This window comes from Hylobates moloch, unplaced genomic scaffold (genome assembly GCF_009828535.3).
Source record: "Hylobates moloch isolate HMO894 unplaced genomic scaffold, HMol_V3 SCAFFOLD_8, whole genome shotgun sequence".
In the NCBI taxonomy this organism is placed as follows: domain Eukaryota; kingdom Metazoa; phylum Chordata; class Mammalia; order Primates; family Hylobatidae; genus Hylobates; species Hylobates moloch.
In genome coordinates this window covers 46,846,503-46,873,644 of record NW_026652283.1, presented here as the reverse complement: position 1 = coordinate 46,873,644, position 27,142 = coordinate 46,846,503, and the positions used below count along the sequence as shown (strand labels likewise).

Sequence of the window (27,142 nt, the reverse complement as noted above, 5' to 3'; positions counted from 1 at the left end):
AAGAAAGGGTATCAGTGATGGAAGATCAAATGAATGAAATGAAGCTAAAAGTTTAGAGAAAAAAGAATAAAAAGAAATCAACAAAGCCTCCAAGAAATATGGGACTATGTGAAAAGACCAAATCTATGTCTGATTGGTGTACCTGAAAGTGATGGGGAGAATGGAACCAAGTTGGAAAACACTCTGCAGGATGTTATCCAGGAGAACTTCCCCAACCTAGCAAGGCAGGCCAACATTCAAATTCAGGAAATACAGAGAATGCCACAAAGATATTCCTCAAGAAGAGGAACTCCAAGACACATAATTGTCAGATTCACCAAAGTTGAAATGAAGGAAAAAATATTAAGGGCAGCCAGAGAGAAAGGTCGGGTTACCCACTAAGGGAAGCCCATCAGACTAACAGTGGATTTCTCAGCAGAAACTCTACAAGCCAGAAGAGAGTGGGGGCCAATATTCAACATTCTTAAAGAAAAGAATTTTCAACCCAGAATTTCATATCCAGCCAAACTAAGCTTCACAAGTGAAGGAGAAATAAAATCCTTTACAGATAAGCAAATGCTGAGAGATTTTGTCACCACCAGGCCTGCCCTACAAGAGCTCACGAAGGAAGCACTAAACATGGAAAGGAACAACCGGTACCAGCCACTGCAAAAACATGCCAAATTGTAAAGACCATCAAGGCTAGGAAGAAACTGCATCAACTAACAAGCAAAATAACCAGCTAACATCATAATGACAGGATCAAATTCACACATAACAATATTAACCTTAAATGTAAATGGGCTAAATGCTCCAATTAAAAGACACAGACTGGCAAACTGGATAAAGAGTCAAGACCCATCAGTGTGCTGTATTCAGGAAACCCATCTCACGTGCAGATACACACATAGGCTCAAAATAAAGGGATGGAGGAAGATCTACCAAGCAAACAGAAAACAAAAAAAGGCAGGGGTTGCAATCCTAGTCTCTGATAAAACAGACTTTAAACCAACAAAGATCAAGAGAGACAAAGAAGGCCATTACATAATGGTAAAGGGATCAATTCAACAAGAAGAGCTAACTATCCTAAATATATATGCATCCAATACAGGAGCACCCAGATTCATAAAGCAAGGCCTTAACTTAGAGACTTACAAAGAGACTCAGACTCCCACACAATAATAATGTGAGACTTTAACACCCTACTGTCAACATTAGACAGATCCACGAGACAGAAAGTTTAACAAGGATATCCAGGAATTGAATTCAGCTCTTCATCAAGCGGACCTAATAGACATCTACAGAACTCTCCACCCCAAATCAACAGAATATACATTCTTCCCAGCACCACACCGCACCTGTTCCAAAATTGACCACATAGTTGGAAGTAAAGCACTCCTCAGCAAATGTAAAAGAACAGAAATTGTAACAAACTGTCTCTCAGACCACAGTGCAATCAAACTAAAACTCAGGATTAAGAAACTCACTCAAAACCGCTCAACTACATGGAAACTGAACAACCTGCTCCTGAATGACTACTGGGTACATAACGAAATGAAGGCAGAAATAAAGATGTTCTTTGAAACCAATGAGAACAAAGACACAACATACCAGAATCTCTCGGACACATTTAAAGCAGTGTGTAGAGGGAAATTTATAGCACTAAATGCCCACAAGAGAAAGCAGGAAAGATCTAAAGTTGACACCCTAGCATCACAATTAAAAGAACTAGAGAAGCAAGAGCAAACACATTCAAAAGCTAGCAGAAGGCAAGAAATAACTAAGATCAGAGCAGAACTGAAGGAGATAGAGACACAAAAAATGATCAAAAAAAAAATCAGTGAATCCAGGAGCTGGTTTTTTGAAAAGATCAACAAAATTGATAGACTGCTAGCAAGACTAATACAGAAGAAAAGACAGAAGAATCAAATAGACGCAATAAAAAATGATAAAGGGGTTATCACCACCGATCCCACAGAAATACAAACTACCATCAGAGAATACTATAAACACCTCTAGGCAAATGAACTAGAAAATCTAGAAGAAATGGATAAATTCCTCGACACATACCCCCTCCCAAGACTAAACCAGGAGGAAGTTGAATCTCTTAATAGACCAATGACAGGCTCTGAAATTGAGGCAATAATTAACAGCTTACCAACCAAAAAAAGCCCAGGACCAGATGGATTCACAGCCAAATTCTACCAGAGGTAGAAGGCGGAGCTGGTACTATTCCTTCTGAAACTATTCCAATCAATAGAAAAAGAGGGAATCCTCCCTAACTCATTTTATGAGGCCAGCATCATCCTGATACCAAAGCCTGGCAGAGACACAACAAAAAAAGAGAAGTTTAGACCAATATCCTTGATGAACATCGATGCAAAAATCCTCAATAAAATACTGGCAAACCGAATCCAGCAGCACATCAAAAAGCTTATCCACCATGATTAAGTGGGCTTCATCCCTGGGATGCAAGGCTGGTTCAACATAAGCAAATCAATAAACGTAATCCAGCATATAAACAGAACCAAAGACAAAAAACACATGATTATCTCCATAGATGCAGAAAAGGCCTTTGACAAAATTCAACAGCCCTTCATGCTAAAAACTCAATAAATTATGACAAACCCACAGCCAATATCATACTGAATGGGCAAAAACTAGAAGCATTCCCTTTGAAAACTGGCACAAGACAGGGATGCCCTCTCTCACCACTCCTATTCAACATAGTGTTGGAAGTTCTGGCCAGGGCAATCAGGCAGGAGAAAGAAATAAAGGGTAGTCAACTAGGAAAAGAGGAAGTCAAATTGTCCCTCTTTGCAGATGACATGATTGTATATCTAGAAAACCTCATCGTCTCAGCCCAAAATCTCCTTAAGCTGATAGGCAACTTCAGCAAAGTCTCAGGATACAAAATCAATGTGCAAAAATCACAAGCATTCTTATACAACAATAACAGACAAACAGAGAGCCAAATCATGAGTGAACTCCCATTCACAACTGCTTCAAAGAGAATAAAATACCCAGGAATCCAACTTACAAGGGATGTGAAGGACCTCTTCAAGGAGAACTACAAACCACTGCTCAATGAAATAAAAAAGGATATAAACGAATGGAAGAACATTCCATGCTCATGGATAGGAAGAATCAATATCGTGAAAATGGCCATACTGCCCACGGTAATTTATAGATTCAATGTCATCCCCATCAAGCTACCAGTGACTTTCTTCACAGAATTGGAAAAAACTACTTTAAAGTTCATATGGAACCAAAAAAGAGCCCACATTGCCAAGTCAATCCTAAGCCAAAAGAACAAAGCTGGAGGCATCAGGCTACCTGACTTCAAACTATACTATGAGGCTACAATAACCAAAACAGCATGGTACTGGTACCAAAACAGAGATATAGACCAACGGAACAGAACAGAGCCCTCAGAAATAATACCACACATCTACAACTATCTGATCTTTGACAAACCTGACAAAAACAAGAAATGGGGAAAAGATTCCCTATTTAACAAATGGTGCTGGGAAAATTGGCTGGCCATAGGTAGAAAGCTGAAACTGGATCCCTTCCTTACACCTTATACAAAAATTAATTCAAGATGGATTAAAGACTTACATGTTAGACCTAAAACCATAAAAACCCTAGAAGAAAACCTAGGCAATACCATTCAGGACATAGGCATGGGCAAGGACTTCATGTCTAAAACACCAAAAGCAATGGCAACAAAAGCCAAAATTGACAAATGGGATCTAATTAAACTAAAGAGCTTCTGCACAGCAAAAGAAACCACCATCAGAGTGAACAGGCAACCTACAGAATGGGAGAAAATTTTTGCAATCTACTCATCTGACAAAGGGCTAATATCCAGAATCTACAAAGAACCCAAACAAATTTACAAGAAAAAAACAAACAACCCCATCAAAAAGTGGGCAAAGGATATGAACAGACACTTCTCAAAAGAAGACATTTATGCAGCCAACAGACACATGAAAAAATGCTCATCATCACTGGCCATCAGAGAAATGCAAATCAAAACCACAATGGGATATCATCTCACACCAATTAGAATGGCGATCATTAAAAAGTCAGGAAACAACAGGTGCTGGAGAGGATGTGGAGAAACAGGAACACTTTTACACTGTTGGAGGGACTGTAAACTAGTTCAACCATTGTGGAAGACAGTGTGGTGATTCCTCAGGGATCTAGAACTAGAAATACCATATGACCCAGCCATCCCATTACTGGGTATATACCCAAAGGATTATAAATCATGCTGCTATAAAGACACATGTACACATATGTTTATTGCAGCATGACTCACAATAGCAAAGGCTTGGAACCAACCCAAATGTCCAACAATGACAGACTGGATTAAGAAAATGTGGCACGGCCGGGCGCAGTGGCTCACGCTTGTAATCCCAGCACTTTGGGAGGCCGAGGTGGGTGGATCACGAGGTCAGGAGATCGAGACTACGGTGAAACCCCGTCTCTACTAAAAATACAAAAAAATTAGCCGGGCGTGGTGGCGGGTGCCTGTAGTCCCAGCTACTCAGAGAGGCTGAGGCAGGAGAATGGCGTGAACCCGGGAGGCGGAGCTTGCAGTGAGCCGAGATTGCACCACTGCACTCCAGCGTGGGCGACAGAGCAAGACTCCGTCTCAAAAAAAAAAAAAAAAAAAGAAAATGTGGCACATATACACCATGGAATACTATGCAGCCATAAAAAAATGATGATTTCATGTCCTTTGTAGGGACATGGATGAAGCTGGAAACCATCATTCTCAGCAAACTATCACAAGGACAAAAAACCAAACACCGCATGTTCTCACTCATAGGTGGGAACTGAACAATGAGAACATTGGACACAGGAAGGGGAACATCACACACCGGGGCCTGTTGTGGGGTGGGGGGATGGGGGAGGGATAGCATTAGGCAATATACCTAATGTAAATGACGAGTTAATGGGTGCAGCACACCAACATAGCACATCTACACATATGTAACAAACCTGCACGTTGTGCACATGTACCCTAGAACTTAAAGTATAATAAAAAATATATATATAAAAAGATTTGAGGATATAATCTAATGCCACGTGGGATCTGCTTGAAACAATCAGTGCTGCCTGTCTCAACATCCGGATAAGTATAGTCTACAGTCACAAATTGGGCTTTTATGTCCATTCTTGCCCCCTAGATTTTCTGCAGTGATTTGCTAAGAGATAATACAGATGCTAACATTTGTAAAGTACTAAGCATGTTACACACATTAACTCAAAGCTGGAGTCTACAGATCCAGGCAGGCTGAAAAGGTCAGGTGGTGTTCTCAATCAAAGCCACTTGAGTAGGAAGATTTAGTTCTAAATGCTAACTGTGGAGAATCTAAATAGAGAGATAATCATCTTAGAGAAGAGCAGCCAGTATTAACTACTGCTCAGTACTCACATTACAGTTGTGCAACTATATACAAGGTCTAGACATGTTAAATTTATTCCTATATGATAAAAAGGTCAGGTCAGATAGATGTATGCTGAGTTTCTCTAAAAATCTAGGATGTGCTGTTTGAGCTAATCCAGCTAATCTCAGTCAATTTTTTTTAGAGGAAAGCACCTAAGCACAATGAGAGCTTTGCTTTAAAGGTCAAGTATGTCTCCAATTCCCTGGGATCCCTGTTCTCTTGGTGGTATCTTCTAAAGTGACAGCTTGTGATTGAGAGATTTACTGATTCTTGGAAAGGGACCATCATCACACTAAAAAGCTGGCTTCTAGGCTAAGAGAATCTGAGCCAAAGAAGGTGAGATCCTTCTCCCAAGGACAAAGTTCAGTTTCAGAATCACCAGACTCTCAGGGCCCTCAAATACTCCACATGTACCCTCACTTTCTCCCTCCAAAGACAGTAAACTGTGAGCAAGGAAACAAATCCATGGAGAATATACCCATCTTACTCAGCTTGATGCTGACCCGTTTCACTGCTTGGATATCCTGCTTTAACGCCCAAAGACAGACAAGGGCCAGGCTTAGGACAACAGTGACCATGGCTTTCTATGCCCAGGCAGCAAGCTCTGAAGAGTTCTAAGCCTGTCAATTGCCACTAACTGTAGGTTTAGAACTTCCATTATAAAGAGTGTAGCAATGAATTGCACAGAAGTGCAGCAGCCCTTTCAGCAAAGCTGAGTCCCGTGGCCTGGTTCCCCTGGGATACAAGAATATACCTTCTACACAGAAGCACATGGCTGACTCTGATGAGTCTTTCTTCTGCCCCTCTCCTGGGAAGGACAGTGTGCCAGAATCAATGCAAGCCTCATATTTTTTTTCTTTTTGAGATGGGGTCTCATTCTGTTGCTGCCCAGGCTGGAATGCAGTGGTATGATCTCAACCTCCATGGGCTCAGGTGATCAGGCGATCCTCCCACCTCAGCCTCCCAAGTAGCTGGAACTACATGCGTACACCACCATGTCCGGCTAAGTTGTGTATTTTTTGTAGAGACGGGGTTTTGCCATGTTGCCCAGGCTGGTCTCAAAACTCCTAAGCTCAACCAATTGGCCCATCTTGGCCTCTCAAAGTGTTGGGGTTACAGGCGGGAGCCACTGTGCCCAGCTGCCTCATAATTTTTATCTATTCTTCAGAGCCATGTAAGTCAGTCCTTATACTGTCGGGAAGAGCCCATATTCCAGGGGTAGAGCAGCCTGAATCCATGAGGTCATTTGCTTGAATTCCAATACGTAATATCAGTATCGTTATGAAACAAATACTCCAACCCGGGTGCAGTGGCTCACACCTATAATCCCAGTACTTTGGAGGACGAGGTGGGAGGATCACTCGAGCCTAGGATTTCAAGACCAGCCTGGGCAACATAGAGAGACCTCATTTCTATTTAAAAACAAAGGAACAAACACATACTGCTCTTGCTTTTGTTATCTCCTAATCTAAGAGCAGGAAAGTTAACAGGAGTCCCATTAGACAACAAACCCTCTCTGTGAGCCCTAATCCTTGGGCACGGTAGTACAAAATATTAGTGGACTCCTCATCAAATGGCCCAAGACGAATGGAGCCATAACACACTAGAACACACTAGAACACACCAGAACAGAGGCCATAAACCCAGGACACATACCTGGCCCCAAGATATGTACAAGACTAAAAGGAATGTTGAGAGAACAAGGTAAGAAACAACTAAGAGTCAAAAGCAGGCTAACTCAGTCTCATACAGAAAGCAAGCCCATGAGCTCTGTCTGCTTCAGTCAGCCAAGTAAAGTGACAATGTAATATACTGAACTGCACAACGTGAGAAGTAGGAAAGAAATTGGGCATCTGTGGCCACTCTTTCATTCAACCTTTCTTAACCTTCAAGCACTCACCTGTGTGGCCATGGAGTGGTGAGTGTGGCCGTGGTAGTGTAGGTGATGTGCTAGAGGTCACAATCAAGCTCTTGCGGTTACTTGTCCGACAACTGCAATGAAAACAAAATATGAGTTATAATAGGGCCACACCATGGGCCCAGAGACCTTGAGTGGTTTTTAAGGAACTAAAGAGGGGCACCATTTCACGGGCTGCACAGTATACTTCTTTAAACTGAACTGGGTCAGCAATTACACTCGGCACCAGTTAGATTCCATAAAGCACTGTATTCTACCTTGGAATAACTTTTTTCACTGCCTTGACTTTCATCTTGTATTGCCACTGTGCTTTTCCAATGTTTAGTTTTGCTTCCCAAGCAAACACAAGGGGCTCCCTACGGGCAACAACCATGTTTTAAACAGTATCTAATGAAGAATGACCACTGCAAATTGATTTACAAAATAAAAAGCACAAGTCAAAATATTCTCATATTCTCTAAGAACCCCCCAAAACTATTAATCTATGAAATTATTATTTTTAGAACTGCTTAGTCCGTGAATTAAGTAATATTCGCATTTCAGAATAAATGTCAGAACAGGCAAGGGTTTCTTCTATAAACGGGCTTTCCACTACATGTTAATGCCTGAAGCTTTTTCTTCTGGTTGGAGAAAACCAGATGGTGATGAAAAGCCATTTTATGCAACATCTATTACTGAAAAGTCTACATCAATTTATTTGAAAGTCAGCCTATCTTTTGAAGGCATTAGGGAAGTTTGCCATTTATATTCATCCAAATATTTATTGAACACCTACTAGACACTAGGCAGTGTATTAGGAGGGAAGCAGTAGGGAACAAAAGAACAGTCTCTATCCTCATAACTGGAGTGAACAGTGCTGTGGGAAAAGGAAGAGGAAGAAAGAACAGAAAGAGGGAGAGTGAGGGAGGGGGAAGAGGGGGATAGAGGGAGAGAGAGAGAGAGAGAGGGAGGGAGGGAGAGAGAAAAGGAGAAAGGAAGTAAGAGACTGGTGTGGGAGTGCTAACTAGGGAAGTGAAATCTGATGAGAGAGCTGAATGATATGAAGGACTCAGACAAAAGTAGAGCTGAGAGGCAGAGAGAAAAGTAAAGGTAAAGGCACTGAGACAAGAGCAAATTTGGGATGTTCAAGAAATAGCAAAGAAGTCAATAGCGGATGACAGGAGGGGAGAATGACAGAAAAAGAAGAAGGTTATAGAAGCTACGGGGAAGGCCACAGCCAGACTCTGTAGGGCTGATGGAAGGAATGAGCTCAATCTTAAGAAAGAGATTATCATTAGAAATGATAACCATTTTCCCCTAAGAAACCATCAGGAGGAATCCAGTCATGCCCATACCCCTAACTACCTCAGTCACCATGGAATGCCCAGCCTTCCACTCTCTAACTTGACAGTCTCCCACTACTCTGAACCTTTGAGAAAAGCTTATATTTTGCCTCCTTGAACTCAGTATGTCATCGGCAAACTGCCTATATCCCCAATTTCTCTTCTGAGTGTCTGCTTTAAATTCTAGCTCCAAGTGAAATGTTGCTACCTCCCAAGGACACCAAAGTCCTGGCGAAATCCCAACCCTTTACAACCATGCTTTCCATCTATTTTGCAACTGCACCTGGGAACTTAGAGTGACTGAAGAAAAACCCAGAATCATACTGGCTGATGTGTCTTTATATTCACAGTGACAAACATCAGGTGGGGCCTCATTACTGCCTGACAATCTTAGCACATTTACCAGAGTAATGTGCTTGCTCACTCTCCAAGACAACTAATGCATATTTTCTCCTTAAACCTCCAATACCCCTTTTCCTTCCTCAAATCTGTACAGAAAATAAAAATTTTAAAAAAAAATTAGCTGGGCATGTTGGCACATGCCTATAGTCCTAGCTACTTGGGTGACTGAGGCAGGAGGACTGCCTGTCTCCAGGGGGTCACGGCTACAGTGAGCCAATGATTGTGCCAGAAAAAGAAGAAAGAATAAGTACAGTTGGGCCAATTAGAAAACAAATAACATTATTTAAACCCAACCATACCAAAAATCATATTAAATATCAATGTTCTAAGTACATAGCCAATTAAGGCAGAGATTGTCAGACTGGATAAAATAGCAGGATCCACTTATATGCTGTTATTTGTGAAAGCCCGAAACTACAAACCACCTAAAATATGCACCAACAGATGAGTGACAAACAAATCACAGTATATCCATATAATGGAATTCTACTCAGCAGTAACAAGGAATGAACAATTGATTCACACAATGGATGAAGCTCACAAATAATTATGCTGAAAGCAAGATGCCAGACAAAAAAGAGTACGTTGTATGGTTTCATGGATGAGCTGAACAATTTGCTTCTCAGATGTATTCAATCAAAAAATTTGTCCCTGGATAGTTATACTAAAATATACTAAAAACAAAAGTCAAGCATGTTACTTAACAGGAGATTGTTCTGACACATGCACTAAAAGGGAATTGAAAACATTATTTCCAAGTCAATCATCCCACATAAATTCGACCAAATACGAGTCCAACACATTGTGACGAATTCCTCTCATGGTCCTGCACTTTGCTTTGCATTTATTTCAATAGCACTAGATGTTTTGGGTATGTATGCCAAGAGGTGATATGAACTGTGCTCAACTAGGCATTGCAAAATAGGTGGCAAGGTTTGGGCAGAACAGTCACCAACAATTTCCAAATAACCAATAGCTGGCTGATGGGTGTATCCACCATACCAAAAGCCCATTATTTTTCTCTCCAGAGCATGGCTATAGTGACACTTGATTTCACGGCTAAAACAGGACTCACTGATTTGCAAGTAATGACCTAAACCACTAAGCTGTATTGGATGTAGTTCAAAGTAATGCTTGCATACTTTGTGACAGAAATTGTGGACACTGACCATAGTATGGACTGAAATTCCAGTAATAGCAGTAGTTGCTCTCTCTGTGACTTCCACAGACCATAACAAGGGAAGATGAAGCCACTTATTCAGGGAAATGCTGGATTTTGTGAAAAAATATTCCTTTCGAAGACAGACTCATGCTGATTGGCAATTGCAGTGAACAAATTTCCATGAATAGCTGTCTTTATACCGGCATTGTACCACCCACAGTAAGGGGTGGTGATATGAGGAACATTTAGGAGCCATAGATAACAAATTACACTCCTTCAAGAAGTCAATGATTGGCAGGTTTGAAGTGTTGACAATAGGTTGCAATGTATCTTGAAATAAACATCTATCCATTGGGAGAGGTGAAATAAAAATTTTCTCAAAAGTAGAACCACTAAAAAAATAAAATTTGAATTTGACCCACCACAATTAAGAAATTTCACTGGTGGGACTCACAAGGACAAACTGTTTAGTTGATCCAATTCCATTTATATAAAATTACAGAAAATGCTAACTAATCTATAGTGACAGACTGCAGATTAGTAGTTGCCCAATGAGAAGCAAGGAATGGATTATAGATAGTCATGAGGAAACTTCTGAGAGTTACAGATCTGTTCATTATCTTCATGTTCATTATCACAGTCATACAATCTATTATATTCCAATCATACCTCAATAAAACTATACAAAAATTTTAAAATGTAAGCAACATCATGTCCCTCTTCCATTTAAAATTCTCCTTGTCTCATTGAGAGAAAAAGCCAGTTCTGACGATGGCCTACAAGGCATTATATAGTCTGGATTCTCTATGACCTCTTTCCCTCCTGCTCACTCTCCAGCCACACCAGCCTCCTCGCCTTCCTTAGAAAATGCCAAGCGTGCCACCCATCTCAGGGCCTTTACAATTGGGATTTCCTTTGCCTATGTTTCTCCCAGATTGCCTCAAGGCTTGCTCCCCTCTTCCTTCAGGTCTTTGCTCAAGTACAATCTTCTAGGTGAATTTTCACCCATCATTCTATTTAAAATTGCAACCCCTCCCAAACTCTCTATCCCCCTTTCTTGACATATTTTTCTCCCAGCACTTATCATCATCTACACACTACAGTCACACTACAGTCAGTATGTGGGTTCCACATCCATAGATTCAACCAACTACATGTGGAAAGTATTTTTTAAAACTTTTGAAATAATATAAATTTTAAAAATACAGTATAACAGCTATTTGCATAGATTTGCTTTGTATTAGATATTATAAATAATCTAGAGATGATTTAAAGTATACAGGAAGATATGTATAGGTTATATGCGAATATTATGTATGCTCTTTTATATAAGAGACTTGGGCATTTGCAGATTTTGGTATCGGTGTGGGTCCTGGAACTAATCCCCAATATATATATGATGGTATATATTTTGCACATTCATTTTGTTGTCTCTCTTCTCATCAGAAATTAAACTGTATGAGGGCAGGGGCTTTTGTATGCTTTGTGTACTGCTGCACTCCTCAATACCTAGAACGCTGCCTGGCACACAGTAGGCTCTCAATAAATATTTGTTAAATGAATGGATGAGTATGATTTGTTACAAGGATTAAAATAAAGAAGATACATGTATACCTAGCCTATGAAAGGTAAATCAAACTGTTATATCTAAATCCTTGTGTCTGAAAGTGAAAATTTCTTGAAACTTCAGGGATGGATAATTAATTCCAGCTTCATTTGCCTTAACCTTATTTAAAATTTAAAATAAAGCCAAAACACTAAAGATCATATTTCCAGGCCACATGCCTTTTTATAAAGGTACACATAATCTCACTTGGCAAATCTTTAACAGCTGCCAGGGGAAAAAAAGGTCAGACACTCAGCTACAGATACCATGACTCAGCTGAGATCCGTAACAAGGAACTGGCTAATTTTTCCATTTCAACAGGCTCTGGCCATTTCCCCAGGATCCTAAGAAGATAAAGGGCAAGTCTTAATTCTTTCATTCCAGTAAGATGAAGTACTGGATATTTGCAGAGTCAGGTACACTAACTCTCAGTGGACGGGTGGTAGCCTGGAAGCCCCCTGAGCTACCTCATGCAAAGACTGGTGTTAAACCATCCCAGTCACTTGGCTACTTGGAGTGAGACTTGGCATTTCAATTTCTTACATGCCTCACCATGGTCATCTCAGTGAACAGCGAGAACAAGGGCTAAGGCATATCGTGCATTCTCTGTGACAATGTTGAATTGTAACCATATTTGGAGAGTAGTAGCTCGTTTCTAGCCTTCAAAAACCCCTCCCTCCAGCAACTAGCAGGCACTCGGAAAATCTGACCCCTGCAAGAGCTGCTGTAAATTTACTTAGGAAGCCTGCTTCCCAGTGTGAAGCAACAAAGGGTGTGGAATAAGATGCCTGGTTGCAGATCCCTTAGGCCTCTCCAGTCTCCAAATCTCAGAGGTCTAGCTGCTCCTAGGAACTTGAACAATCCCTGACTGGATAGTACTTGGCAGGCACCTTTTAGAATTTAGAATGAGGAAAAGATCACTTCTGTTTCAATAAGTGTAAACAATATAAAGAAGAATGTGGAGCTGGTTACAGTCAAGCACTTCCAGATGCTATAATATTTCAGAGTAACAACCAAGATGTCCTGGTTAAGACGGGGAAGTGAGAGTGGGAGAAAAATACATATTCCCTCCCCGATAAAGGGAGATATTATTACTTATCCATTATATTATTATTGATATTATTGCTTACCTGGATTATTTCAATACCCTCCTAACTAGCCTCTCTGGTTTACTCTTGTCTTCTACCCTAATCTGTTCTTAATATGAGCAAGCCACAGTGATGCTTTTAAAGCACACATCTGATTATTTCATTGCTCTGCTCAAAACCTTCCACAGGCTGCTAATTTTGCACAGGCATTTCTAGCTACTAGGACCAGCGTTAACTGTTCCCTTTACTTGCAATGTCCTTCCTTCAACTACACAATGGCAAAAATCCCTCACTCCTTCAAGGCTTTATTCTAATGTCACCTTCCCAGTTTTCTGTTTTCCTGAATCCCCTTTGGTCTACCTTTTTTCCCAATAGCATTTGTCATCTTCTAATACACTATATAAACTATGTTTATTGTCTGTTTCTTCTTTTCTAGAGTGAGCTCTAAGAGGTATCCCAATCACCTAGAAATAGTACACAGGGCATAGGAGGTTTTCGACAAGGGTTTATTGAACAAATGAATGTATTTCCACAGAAGCAGGTAGTCAGAATTCCCTGCAAGGGCAGTAGGCATCAGAGGAACTAGGAAAAAAGTCTTTGCTCTAAGGTAAAGTTTTCCTCCAAGTCTGATGGCAACTCTCCTTGAATTAATCAAGTTTTTTTTTTAATCTCTGCTCTATTGGTTTAGAAATTACATATTGTTTTGTTTTTTTCTGTCCTAAAGTAGCTGTTATATTATTCAAGGTTTAATAGGTGTTCTTGTCTCAACAAAGTCTAAAGTTAACCAGCACCTCAACCCTTTTTCTGAACAAAATTAAAAGATCCTAGATGGCTTTTAACTCCAATCCTCCCACTCCCTTTCAACTTACCTATTATTGCAATCTATTATTTCAGGTCTATCTTACTTTTACATTGCCAAATTAGTAATTATTATTTTATACAACAATTGCTTGCTTAGATTTACTCATGTATTTCTAATTTCACTGCTTAACATTCCCTCTTGGGATCTCATGTATTTCTTGTTTCTGAAATATATCCTGTAGTAATTATTTCAGAGAGGATCTGATAGTAATAAATATTCTCTACAGATTTGATTCTCTTGGTTTTTGATGGTCTGAAAATGTCTTTTTTTCGGCCACTCACTTCCATTGCTAATTTAGCAAGTATGGATAATTCTAGTGTCTTGTTCAGAGTAACTTTTTTCTCAATACTTTAAAAATATTATTCTGTAGGCTTATGGCTCCTGTTATTGCTGTTGAAAAGCTTACTCTTAGCATAAGTGCTGTTCCTTTGTACTTAACTTTTCTTTTTCTGTCTGGTTGCTTTAACCATTTTTTTTAGATATATTTCAAACAATATAAAATTCACCCTTTTAAAATGTACAACTCATTCATTTTTAGTATATTCACAAGGCTGTGCAAGCACTGCCACTACCTAATTCCAGAATATTTTCATTGCCAAAAGGAAACCTTGTACCCATTAGCAGTCATTCTCCATCCCATTCTCCCCACAACCAACCACCAACATACTGTCTCTATGGATTCACTGTCTCTATGGACTCTACGTATTCTGGACATTTCACAGAAACTGAATCATACATTATGTAGTCTTTGGTGTCTGGCTTCTTTTACTCAGCATGTTTTCATGCATGTTGTGGCATGCATAAACTCTCCATGCCACAATTGTTAATCCTTTCATAAAATGACAAGGTATTTGGGTTGTTACTACTTTTTGGTTGTCATAGATGCTGCTGCTGTGAACATTTGTGTACAAGTTTTTGCATGAACATATATTTTCAATTTTCTTATGCGAACTTTCTTGCCGAGCTCTTTTAGTTTAGTGAATTCTTGAGGGTTCTTTTAAGATACTCTCTGTTTTCATGGCTCTGCAGTACTGCAATGTATCTAGATGGGGATTTATTTTTATTTATTATAGTGGGGACTCACCACGCTTCAAGATGTTACTTGTTTGTTTCTAATCAGTTCTGGAAGGTCTCAGTCATTATCTCGATGAATACTGCCTCTTCCCATTTCTCCATATTCTGTTGGACCATCTGATCATATCTTCTGTATTTCTTAGCTTTCATTCATAGTTTATATCCTCCCATTTCTGTCTTGCACATTTTCTTTATCTAATCTATCATTAATGGGCATTTAGGTTGATTCCATGTCTTTGCTAATGTGAATAGTGCTGTAATGAACATTCGTGTGCATGTGTCTTTATGGCAGAATGATTTATATTCCTCTGGGTATATACGTAGTAATGAAATTGCTGGGTCAAATGGTACTTCTGCTTTTAGCTCTTTGAGGAATCACCATACTGCTTTCCACAATGGTTGAACTAAATTACACTCCCACCAACAGTGTGTAAGTATTCCCTTTCCTCCACAACTTTGCCAGCATCTATTTTTTTTTTTTACTTTTAACAATAGCCATTCTGACTGGTGTGAGATATCTCACTGTGGTTTTGATTTGTGGTTCTCCAATGCTCAGTGATATTGAGCTTTTTTTCTCATGCTTGTTGGTCGCATGTATGCCTTCTTTTGAAAAGTATCTGTTCATGTCCTTTGCCCACTTTTTAATGGGGTTTTCTCTTGTAAATTTGTTTAAGTTCCTTATAGATGCTGAATATTAGACCTTTGTCAGATGCAGATTGCAAATATCTTTTCCTATTCTGTAGGTTGTCTGTTTACTCTGTTGATAGTTTATTTTGTTGTGCAGAACCTCTTAAGTTTAATTAAACTTGTCCATTTTTGCTTTCATTGCGATTGCTTTTGGTGTCTTTGTCATGAAATCTGCCCGTTCCTGTGTCCAGGAAGGTATTGCTTAGGTTGTCTTCCAGGGTTTTCATAGTTTTACGTTTAAGTCTTTAACGCATCTTGAGTTGATTTTTGTATATGATGTAAAGGAGGGGTACTATGTAGCTTCAGTCTTCTGCTTATGGCTAGCCAGTTATCCCAGCACCACTTACTGAATAGGGAGTCTTTTCCCCATTGCTTGCTTTTGTCAGCTTTGTCAAAGATCAGGTCGTCGTAGGTGTATGGCCTACGATTTTAAAATCCCTGATTTTTAAAATAGGCTCTCTATTCTGTTCTATTGATTTACGTCCCTGTTTTTGTACCAGTACCATGCTGTTTTAATTACTATAGCCCTGTAGTATAGTTTGAAGTCAGGTAACGTGATGCCTCCAGCTTTGTTCTTTTTGCTTAGGATTGCCTTGGCTATTTGGGCTCTTTTCTGGTTCCATATGACTTTTTTTTTTTTTTGAGATGGAGTCTCACTCTGTCACCCAGGCTGGAATGCAGGCACGATCTCGGCCCACTCCAACCTTCACCTCCCAGGTTCAAGCAATTCTCCTGCCTCAGCCTCCCAGGTAGCTGAGACTACAGACACACACCATCACACCCAGCTAATTTTTTGTATTTTTACTAGAGATGGGGGTTTCACCATATTAGCCAGGCTGGTCTTGAACTCCTGACCTCATGATCCACCTGCCTTGGCCTCCCAAAGTGCTGGGATTACAGGTGTGAGCCACCACACCCGGACCGGTTTAATTTTTTAAATAATTTTTCTAGTTCTGTGAAGAATACTCTTGGTAGTTTGATAGAAATAGCATTCAATCTATAAATTGCTTCAGGCAATATGATCATTTTAATGACATTGATTCTTCCTATCTATGAGCATGGTATGTTTTTGCATTTGTTTGTGTCCTCTCCAATTTCTTTGAGTAGTGTTTTGCAATTCTCATTGTAGAGATCTTTCACCTCCCTGGTTAGCTGTATTCCTAGGTATTTTATTCTTTTTGTGGCAATTGTAAATGGGACTGCCTTCCTGATTTGGCTCTCTCCCTGGCTGTTGTTGGTGGATAGGAATGCTAGTGCTTCCTGCTAGTGATTGATTTCGTATCCTGAAACTTTGCTGAAGTTGTTTATCAGCTTAAGAAGCTTTTGGGGCCAGGCGCGGTGGCTCATGCCTGTAATCCCAGCACTTTGGGAAGCCGAGGCGGGTGGATCACGAGGTCAGGAGATCGAGACCATCCTGGCTAACATGATGAAACCCCATCTCTACTAAAAATACAAAAAATTAGCCAGGCGTGGTGGCGGGCGCCTGTAGTCCCAGCTACTCGGGAGGCTGAGGCAGGAGAATGGCATGAACCTGGGAGGTGGAGCCTGCAGTGAGCTGAGATCGCCCCTCTGCACTCCAGCCTGGACGACAGAGCGAGACTCGTCTAAAAAAAAAAAAAAAAAAAAAAAAAAGCTTTTGGGCTGAGACTATCAGGTGTTCTACATATAGAATCATGCCATCTGCAAACAAGGGTAGTTTGACTTCCTCTCTTTCTATTTGGGTACCTTTATTTCTTTCTCTTGCCTGCTGCTCTGGCTAGCACTTCTACTCCTATTGATTAGGTGTTGTTTTCTCTCTCTGATTTGGGTCCCTCAGCGTTTTCCTTATGTTCTGCTGAAATCAGCTGTGCATTTAAAACAACAATGATAATATCTAACAATTACTAAGGGCTAACTGGGCTTGGTTTAAAGCTAACTTGTCCAACTGGCAGCCCACAGGCCACATGCAGTCCAGAACCTAGCTTTGAATGTGGATTTAAGAAAATTTGGAAATTTTCTTAAAACATTATGAGGTGTTTGGTTTTTTTTTTTTTTTAAAGCTCATCAGCTATCATTAGTGTATTCTGTGTGTGGCCCAAGACAATTCTTCCTATGTGGCAGAAGGAAGCCAAAAGATTGGCTTGTAAAACTATAACAACCCTGGTTTAAAGCATTACATGTAGTATCTCACACCCTATGAAGCAGGGACTATTATTATCCCCTTTATTTGGACAAGGAACTGCAGGCTAAGAAATGCTACGTAGCTTTCCCTAAGTCAAGATAACGTAATAACATTTTTTTTTTTTTTTTTTTTTTTTTGAGACGGAGTCTCGCTCTGTCGCCCAGGCGGGAGTGCAGTGGCGCAATCTCGGCTCACTGCAAGCTCCGCCTCCCGGGTTCACACCATTCTCCTGCCTCAGCCTCTCCGAGTAGCTGGGACTACAGGCGCCCGCCACCATGCCCAGCTAATTTTTTTTGTATTTTTTTAGTAGAGACGGGGTTTCACTGTGGTCTCGATCTCCTGACCTCGTGATCCACCCGCCTCGGCCTCCCAAAGTGCTGGGATTACAAGCGTGAGCCACCACGCCCGGCCCGTAATAACATTTTTTGAAGGCCTAATCTAACTTGAATTTTCTTTGCCCTGGGACTTTCTTAGTGTGGTGCTTCATCCTCAAATGATTTAAAAGTCAAGTATCCAGAAAATCAAGGGCATTTTATGTGGCCTAACTTCATGGACGAGAGGACAGCAGTAAGTACCCTAGGGACTGGCGCAAAACTCTGACATAGGCACTAATATTGGGGAGCAGGTCTGCTATGACAGAGACTAAGGAAACAGTATGCTCCAACCAAAGTCTTTAGTCGTGACCACCTTGACTACTACTGTGACTATCAACCCTATATCAGGACACAATAAAGAGAGAGCTATCTTGAGCCAGACAAAAAATAAAGAGGTACAGATTATCTCTACACTGAACAATCCTGAATCCTTTCACTATATTATAGCAGAAAAGACCACCAGCAATGCAAAGGAAGCATGATTCAGTCCCGAGCAGATTGCACCAGCCAAATCTAAACATCTCTGCTACATGTTCCTGCAACAGTTACAACTTACAGTGAAAAGAAACAAATACAGGTCTAAACCTGGAATGCCAAGCCCAAGATATCATGAATTTAATAGACTAAGAACACGTGGAAGGAATCAAGAGTTTTAAAGAAAAGACATAAAGAGAGGGAGGAAATTGGCCAAATATAAGCCAGTACAATCTCCTGCCCTGGAATAATTTATGTGACGTAGTAGCAAGTTCCTTTAATGACAGGCAACTTGTCTCCATCCCCAGTCTCAAGATGAGGATAGGATTTTCCACCACACCTTAGTAAATTTGCCCACCACCAAGAAAACAAGATAATTCTGTCTTTGATTATTTGTAGTTGACAGTCACACAGTTCTAATGGGATCAACCTGGTAAAAGAGATAGGAGAAAAAGTTAAAAACCCTAGACTGGGCACTGCCTCAGATTCTGGGTATTCTAGGCATGCCTATATTTCCAGTGCCCAGGACAGTGCCTGATACATGTTTATTATTTGGAGAATTAATGAATGGGAGAGACTGGAGAATTAAGGAAAGGGAGATAATGGTTTTGTAATGTATTCTTAAAGCAGTACATCTCTTGGTAATCAAAGGAAAGCAGCCAGTGGGACTATAGATTTTTTTTCTCTGAATGAAGTACACTTCCACTACTGAGGACCCCCACAAACATGGGCCTTGGAACTAGTATAGACTGCCCTGATAACACAGTGTCTGGGAAGTTGTGGTATATTTGGTTTGTCTTTACTAGTTCCCATGGCCTCTGGATTTCTCTGGAAGCTCCAAATTATAAGCCCACTAATAGGTTACATTTCTAGACCAGTTGCTTTGAGAGCTAGTGGTTGACAGGATATGCAAACTGTCCTGTAATCACTACGTATTTTGGCCCAATACATACATAGTTTCAGTGTTACTAATACATACTTTAATCTGTTACTTAATACATAGTTTAATCTGTTACTAATACAGATTAAACCCACCCTGTATTAGTAACAATCCTTCTTTTCTACCTCCTTCCTCAATAAATTGCCCAGCTGTCTGGCCTGTGCCCAAATTTCCATAGTAGAAAAGATTAGAACACAGTTAGTTTCTACGAGGCAGCCATGGCTACAGACGCTACATAAGGACCAGGCCCCCCACTTTCAATAGACCAGTATCATGGTCATTTTTATTGTTGTTGTTTTATCTTTTTATTATTCTGTTTTTTCTTTTACCCTCAATTTTTAATTTTTTATTTCACTTGTATTATTTGTCACATGCCATGATCAGAAAACACAGTCTTTTTGAGATAGGGTTTCACTCTGTCACCTAGGCTGGATTGCAGTGGTGCAATCTCAGTCCACTATAGACTTGACCTCCCAGGATTAAGTGATCCTCCAACCACAGCCTCCTGAGCAGCTGGGAATAAGTGCACACCACCATACCTGGCTAAATTTTGTTTATTATTTCACAGAGACAAGATCTCACTATGTTGCCCAGGCTGGTTATGAACTGCTGGGCTCAAGTGACCCTCCTGCCTCAGTCTCCCCAAATGCTGGGCATTACAAAGGCTTGTGGCAGGAACCACCACACCTGGCCCACAGTCATTTTTTAATGACAGCTAATTGCAAGGTTCTATGTCAGGCACTTAAAATACTCAAAAAGGTGCAAGTATACTCAATTGTTGGCCTTCAGAGGCTCATAGCTGAAGAGACTTAGATATGTGAAGAAGAAAACTCAAGCAACATATTTTGGCACAGGCAGTCGTGGCACAGAAGCACAGGAGGCTTCCAAGAGGAAGGCAGAAGATCTGAGGAATTCAGAACCCACAGTAGACAGAGTTACTGGAAATACCATCATGGCAAATAAATATGCAAGGGGACTAGAAAATAATCAGTCTGAGTTGGAGGAGAAGACGAGAAGGCTCTAGAAGAAATGTTTCTGGAAGGATGGAGTATGGTGGGGAGAAGATTAAATTAGGAGATTAAATCATCTAAAGTAATATACTGAAAAACATTTTGCAGCTCTGATAGAAAATTTGGGGTGAATAAATGATTGCTACATAGAATATAAAGCAATGCAAAAGTGAGACAATCATTACCCTCAGGAAAACAAAAAGTTGCAAAAGAAAACAGACATAATCATAATGCACAATGACTTTATTAGAAATAATATGAAGTTGTATTAATTTCACACTGAAATAGATAAAATAATTTAAAGTAGTTGGCTTCAATAAATAAAAATCAAGGATGGTAGGAATGGGGTAAGGGAATTTCAAAATCCCTTTATTAGCTTTAAAGAACAGACTTTTGAAATTATGTCCACATATTTCTTTGACAAAATAAAAACTAAATTTAAAATGTGGGTGGCTTACACGTATGTAAAGAGTACAAGAAAGGGAGTGATATTACCTAGGGAAGGAGAATGTGATGGCAGTAATTATTCTGCATTTTAGTTGGTACAATCATGGTTCAAATTCAAGCTATAGTAACATGTTTAAAGAAGACTGTCACTAGAAAAGAGGTCTTGTAGGCCGTGCACGGTGGCTTACGCTTTAATCCCAGCACTTTGGGAGGCCGAGGCGGGCGGATCACGAGGTCAGGAGATCGAGACCACGGTGAAACCCCGTCTCTACTAAAAATACAAAAAAATTAGCCGGGCGCTGTGGCGGGCGCCTGTAGTCTCAGCTACTCGGGAGGCTGAGGCAGGAGAATGGTGTGAACCCGGGAGGCGGAGCTTGCAGTGAGCCGAGATCGCGCCACTGCACTCCAGCCTGGGTGACAGAGCGAGACTCCGTCTCAAAAAAAAAAAAAAAGAAAAAGAAAAGAAAAGAGGTCTTGTCTGAGACCCCAAGAGCAGGTTCTTGGATCTCATGCAGGAAATAATTCAGGGCGTCACAGAGTATAGCGAAGTTTATTAGAGACTTCTCTATTACAGAGCAGGACATCCTCAGAATTCAAGAGGAGGAACACCCCTACCTTAAACATACTGCTTGCTTATATAGGTTGTTAAGGATAGTGTACTTCATTACAAAGGCTTGTGATCAGCAGTGACAGGCTATCAGTACTGTTATTTCCCTATGTTACTACAGATTTTAGCAAAAATTCATGAGTGCATTATTATCTTTAAAGCAAAACCTATTATTTATTTATTTATTTATTTTTTTTTTGAGACAGAGTTTTGCTCTTGTTGTCCAGGATGGAGTGCAATGGCGTAATCTTGGCTCACCGCAACCTCTGCCTCCTGGGTTCAAGCGATTCTCCTGCCTCAGCCTTCCTGAGTAGCCGGGATTACAGGCATGCATCACCACGCCCAGCTAATTTTGTATGAAAGCAAAACCTATTCTTTTTTTTTTTTTTGAGACGGAGTCTCGCGCTGTCGCCCAGACTGGAGTGCAGTGGCGCAGTCTCGGCTCACTGCAAGCTCCACCTCCCGGGTTCACGCCATTCTCCTGCCTCAGCCTCTCCGAGTAGCTGGGACTACAGGCGCCCGCCACCACGCCCGGCTAATTTTTTGTATTTTTAGTAGAGACGGGGTTTCACCGTGGTCTCAATCTCCTGACCTCGTGATTCGCCCGCCTCGGCCTCCCAAAGTGCTGGGATTACAAGCGTGAGCCACCGCGCCCGGCCTCAAAACCTATTCTTAAACTAAGAATGCTTTTTGTTCTTCAAGTACTGAAACATTTCATAAGTTTCATAAGCATCTTTTAGTTAGTTAGCATCATTAACTTGTTCCCTCAACCCTAAACGTCTTGTGACCAACAGTGTCCAACCCCTTGGGAATGTAACCCAGGAGGGTTTGGCTTTATCTGGCCTTTATTCAAGATGGAGTCACTCTAGTTTGGATGCCCCTGACCAAACTATCAGATGATCACATCAATCCCCTGTTCAAAATCCTCCAGCTGCTATAGCCAAATAAATAAATAAATATCCAAATTAGTGATGAGCATGACAACCAAGACTCTTCATGGTATAGCCCCCTGCTAATTTGTCCCACCCATCATCATGCCTCCAAGAATCTACCATCCACACACTTTACATCCAGTAGTAAACAAGGCCATACCATTATGTCTCCACTCTCTTGCATATGCTACTGTTTCAACTTAAACACCCTTATCCCAAATGTATACCTAATACATGTTAATTTTTCACTTCTCAGCTCAAATTTCCTTCTCTCTGAAGCCTTCCCTGTGTTCTCCAGGACAGAACTGGGGATTGATTAGCTTCCATACACTGACACTGAATCTTGTATATTCTTCTAAAGGGGACCAGGAAATGTTATCCTAAAGTATGCCACTTTGGCATAAGGACTATTTTAGCTAAAGACACTGAGAAGCAGCAAACTCTCTGTCTTCCCCCTTTCTGCCTAAAAGTAAGGTATAAATTTCCCTTTTGTAAAAGTAATATAAATTTGCATTTGTAAAGGTGTTCCATCTCATGTACCAGGAAGATTCTTAATCACTGGAGATAATTCTTATCACTGGAGACAGCAGTGACTATTGAATCTACATGACAAATATTACTAAACAACCCTTATCTACCAAACATTTCCTAGTCACCTTCACACAATTTACTGCCCCTAGCAGGCCAAGCCTTTGTCTAGTTACTTCACAATTAATCATCCTTTGTTAAAATGGTATGTAATACCCCCATAACATGCAATTTACCTATATAACAAACCTGCATATACACCCCGAACCTAAAAGTTAAAAAATAAAAAAAAAATAAATGAAATGGTGTACAAGCACCAAATTCTCAGCACCTCTTTGAGTTACTCATCACTGAGTTTTCCCACATGAATACATGTTGCCAAGTGTAAAACTCTATTATGCATCTCCATGTCCTCATCACCACAGGTAGCTTTACTGAAGAAAACTGAAAAACTTTCAAAGAACAAGTGGTCTTTGTCTTATAAAGTGCTGGAAAATAGAATAAGAGAAAAAGCTGCTTAAGTTAATTTACAATATTACTGTAATTTTGATTCAAAGCCAGATAGCAACAGTCTAAGAAAATTATAGGTCCATATCCTTTATAAACATTAAAATTTTAGCTGGTTCAGTTAAAAAAAAAAAAAAGAAACCCACTACAATCAAGCTGGACAGTGATTTTCAAAGTATGGTTGGCAAACCTCTTGGGGTCCCTGAGACTCTTTCAGGAGGACTGCAAAGTCAAAACTATTTTCACAGGAATATTGAGACATCATTTACCTTATTCACTGGGTTGGCATTTGCACTGATGTTATAAAAGCAATGGTGGGTAAAACTTCTCGCACCTTAACAAAAGCAAAACTAAACTGTTCAGTAGTGACTGTATTACTCTCCAAACACTTCTTCATAATTTTGTTACAATATATTACAAGAAGAATAAAGGATAAAAACTACACAACCATCTCAATAGATGCAGAAGACACATTTGACAACAGTCTGACACACTTTCATGATAAAGTCTCTCAACAACAAACTAGGGATAGTTTAGGGAATATCCTTGACCTGATAAAGGATATCTGTGAAAACCTCACAATTAACATAATCCATGATGCAAGACTGAATGCTTTTCTCCCTAAGAGGAGGAACAAGGCAAGTATGTTGGCTTCTACCACTTCTATTCAACGTTGTAGTAGAGGTTCTAGCCAGTGCCATAAGGAACAAACAAATAAAAAAACACCCAGATTGGAAAAGAAGTAAAACTGTTATCATTCACAGACAAAACAATCCTATATGTAGAAAATCCCAAAGAAATTTTTAAAAAACTAATAAAACGGCCAGGCACGGTAGCTCACGCCTATAATCCCAGCATTTTGGAAGGAAGGTCAAGGAGGGTGGATCACAAGGTCAGGAGTTCAAGACCAGCCTGGCCAAGATGGTGAAACCCCGTCTCTACTAAAAATAGAAAAATTAGCTAGGCACAGTGGTGGGCGCCTGTAATCCCAGCTACTCAGGAGGCTGAGGAAGGAGAATCACTTGAACCCGGGAGGTGGAGGCTGCAGTGAGCCGAGATCCCGCCACTGCACTCTAGCCTGGGTGACAGAGCAAGACTCTGTCAAAACAAACGAAAACAAACAAACAAAAAAAACAAAAACACCTAATAAAACTTAAATAAATAAGTTTGGTAATGTCACCAAATACATGTGTGGAAAACTAATTATATGAATTGGAGCTATCTTGTCATACCCAAGTAAATTAGAATCAAGACAAGGGGAAAAGAAAAGCACTCAGGGCACAAAGCACTAACCCAGAAATTATATTGCAAGCTAGCTGCCAAAATAACCTGATAAAACCTTACGACCAGTTTTATCTACCACTGTCATTCCCCAATCAGAGCTTGCCAGCTTCTAAAAACTTTGCAAGTACCAATGACTTTTCTTTCAAAACAATATGCAACAATTCTCTTTCTAATAAAATCCTCAACCTTCTCTTTGCTCTGTAGACACACTGAAGACCACCCTACTCTGTTTCTATGCCCCAAATTACATTTCTGTTTTCCTGAAGAAAACATTTTGTTTAGAGATTTATCTCTATATTTTTATTTGACTTCGACACATAGACAAAAGTCAATTGTATTTCTATATTCTAGCAACAAACAACCCAAAAATGAAATTAGGAAGGCAATTCCACTCACAATAGCATTAGAAATATTAAAATACTTAGAAATAAATTTAACAAAAGAAGTATAAGACTTGTATGCTGAAAACTATGAAACACTAAGAGAAAATTTTAAAAAGCTAAATAGGCCGAGCACGGTGCCTCATGCCTGTAATCCCAGCATTTTGGGAGGCCGAGGCAGGTGGATCACCTGAGGTCAGGAGTTCGAGACCAGCCTGGCCAACATGGCGAAACCCTCTGTCTACTAAAAATATAAAAATTAGCCAGGCATGTCTACTAAAAATATAAAAATTAGCCAGGCATGGCAGTGGGTGCCTATAATCCCAGCTACTCAGGAGGATGAGGCAGGAGAATCACTTGAACCCGGGGTGGGGGTGGTGTGGAGGTTGCAGTGAGCCGAAATCGCACCACAGCACTCCAGCCTGGGCAAAAGAGCAAAACTCCAACTCAAAAAAAAAAAAAAACTAAATAAACAGAGAACTTCCACGTTCTTGGATTAGAAGACTCAGTATTGTTGAGGTGGCAATTCTCCCTCAAACTGATCTATAAATTCAAAGTAATCATTATCAAAATGCCAGCAAGGTCTTTTGTAGAAATTGAAAAATTGGGCCAGGCACGGTGGCTCACGCCTGTAATCCCAGCACTCTGGGAGGCCAAGGTGGGCAGATCACGAGGTCGGGAGTTTGAGACCAGCTGGCCAACATGGTGAAACCCCGTCTCTAGGAAAAATACAAAAAAATTAGCCAGATGTGGTGGTGCATGCCTGTAGTCCCACTACTTGGGAGGCTGAGGCACAAGAATCGCTTGAATCCAGGAGGCAGAGGTTGCAGTGAGCTGAGATCGTGCTACTGCACTCCAGTCTGGGCTACTGAGCGAGACTGTCCCCTCCCACCCCACCCCCCGCAAAAAAATGGAAAAATTGATCCTCAAACTTATATAGCAACACAAAGCACCCAAAATGCATAATTTTGAAAAAGAACAAAGTTGGAGGAATTATACCAACTGATTTCAAAACTTAGTATAACGCCACATTAAACAAAGATAGTGTGGAATTAGCACAAGGATAGGCATACAGATTAATGGAAGACAAGAGAGAGTCCAGAAATAAACTGTTAACACTTGTGGTCAATTGACTTCAACAAAGGTGTCAAGAGGATTCAATAGCAGAAAGATACCCTTTCCAGCGAATTCTGCTAGAAAAACTGGACAGTCACACACACACCTGACCTAACCATACATAAATATTAACTCAAATGGATCATAAACCTCAATTTAGGAGTAGAAAATGTAAAACTTCTAGAAGAAAACAGAAAAAAACAAAAACAAAAAAAAATTTGTGTTAGGCAAGTAAGTTCTTAGATACCAAAAGCATGATCAATAAAAAATAAAAAATTATCCATTTTTCCATTTCAAAAGACATCATCCAAATACATGGAAAGAACCACCACAGACAGGGAGAAAATAACTGCAAATCATATAGCTAATAAAGGGCTTGTATCTAGAACATAAAAAGAACTCAAGGCTCAATATTAAAAAACAAAACAAACAAAAAAAAACAGATTTTTTTTTTTTTTTTTTTTTTTTGAGACGGAGTCTCACTCTGTCGCCCAGGCTGGAGTGCAGTGGCGCAATCTCGGCTCACTGCAAGCTCTGCCTCCCGGATTCACGCCATTCTCCTGCCTCAGCCTCTCCGAGTAGCTGGGACTACAGGCGCCCGCCACCACGCCCGGCTAATTTTTTTTTGTATTTTTAGTAGAGACGGGGTTTCAACGTGGTCTCGATCTCCTGACCTCGTGATCTACCCACCTCGGCCTCCCAAAGTGCTGGGATTACAAGCGTGAGCCACCGCGCCCGGCCTAAGAACAGATTTTTTAAATGAACAAGAATATTTGATCAGACATTCCACCAAAAAAGATATACAAATGGCTAACGAGAT

The 27,142-nt window shown here is 40.3% G+C and overlaps 1 protein-coding gene across 5 annotated transcripts in view; it reads right to left on the bottom strand.

Annotated features, from left to right (window-relative positions):
- The window catches only part of MAST2 (microtubule associated serine/threonine kinase 2), a 244,291-nt gene that overhangs the window by 68,167 nt on the left and 148,982 nt on the right, over window positions 1-27,142 (bottom strand). For all 5 annotated transcript variants that reach the window (XM_032160691.2, XM_058443331.1, XM_032160693.2 and 2 more), the window contains one exon: window positions 7,342-7,433. In XM_032160691.2, coding sequence (XP_032016582.1) covers window positions 7,342-7,433 — 92 coding nt within the window. The remainder of the gene's footprint in view (window positions 1-7,341; window positions 7,434-27,142) is intronic.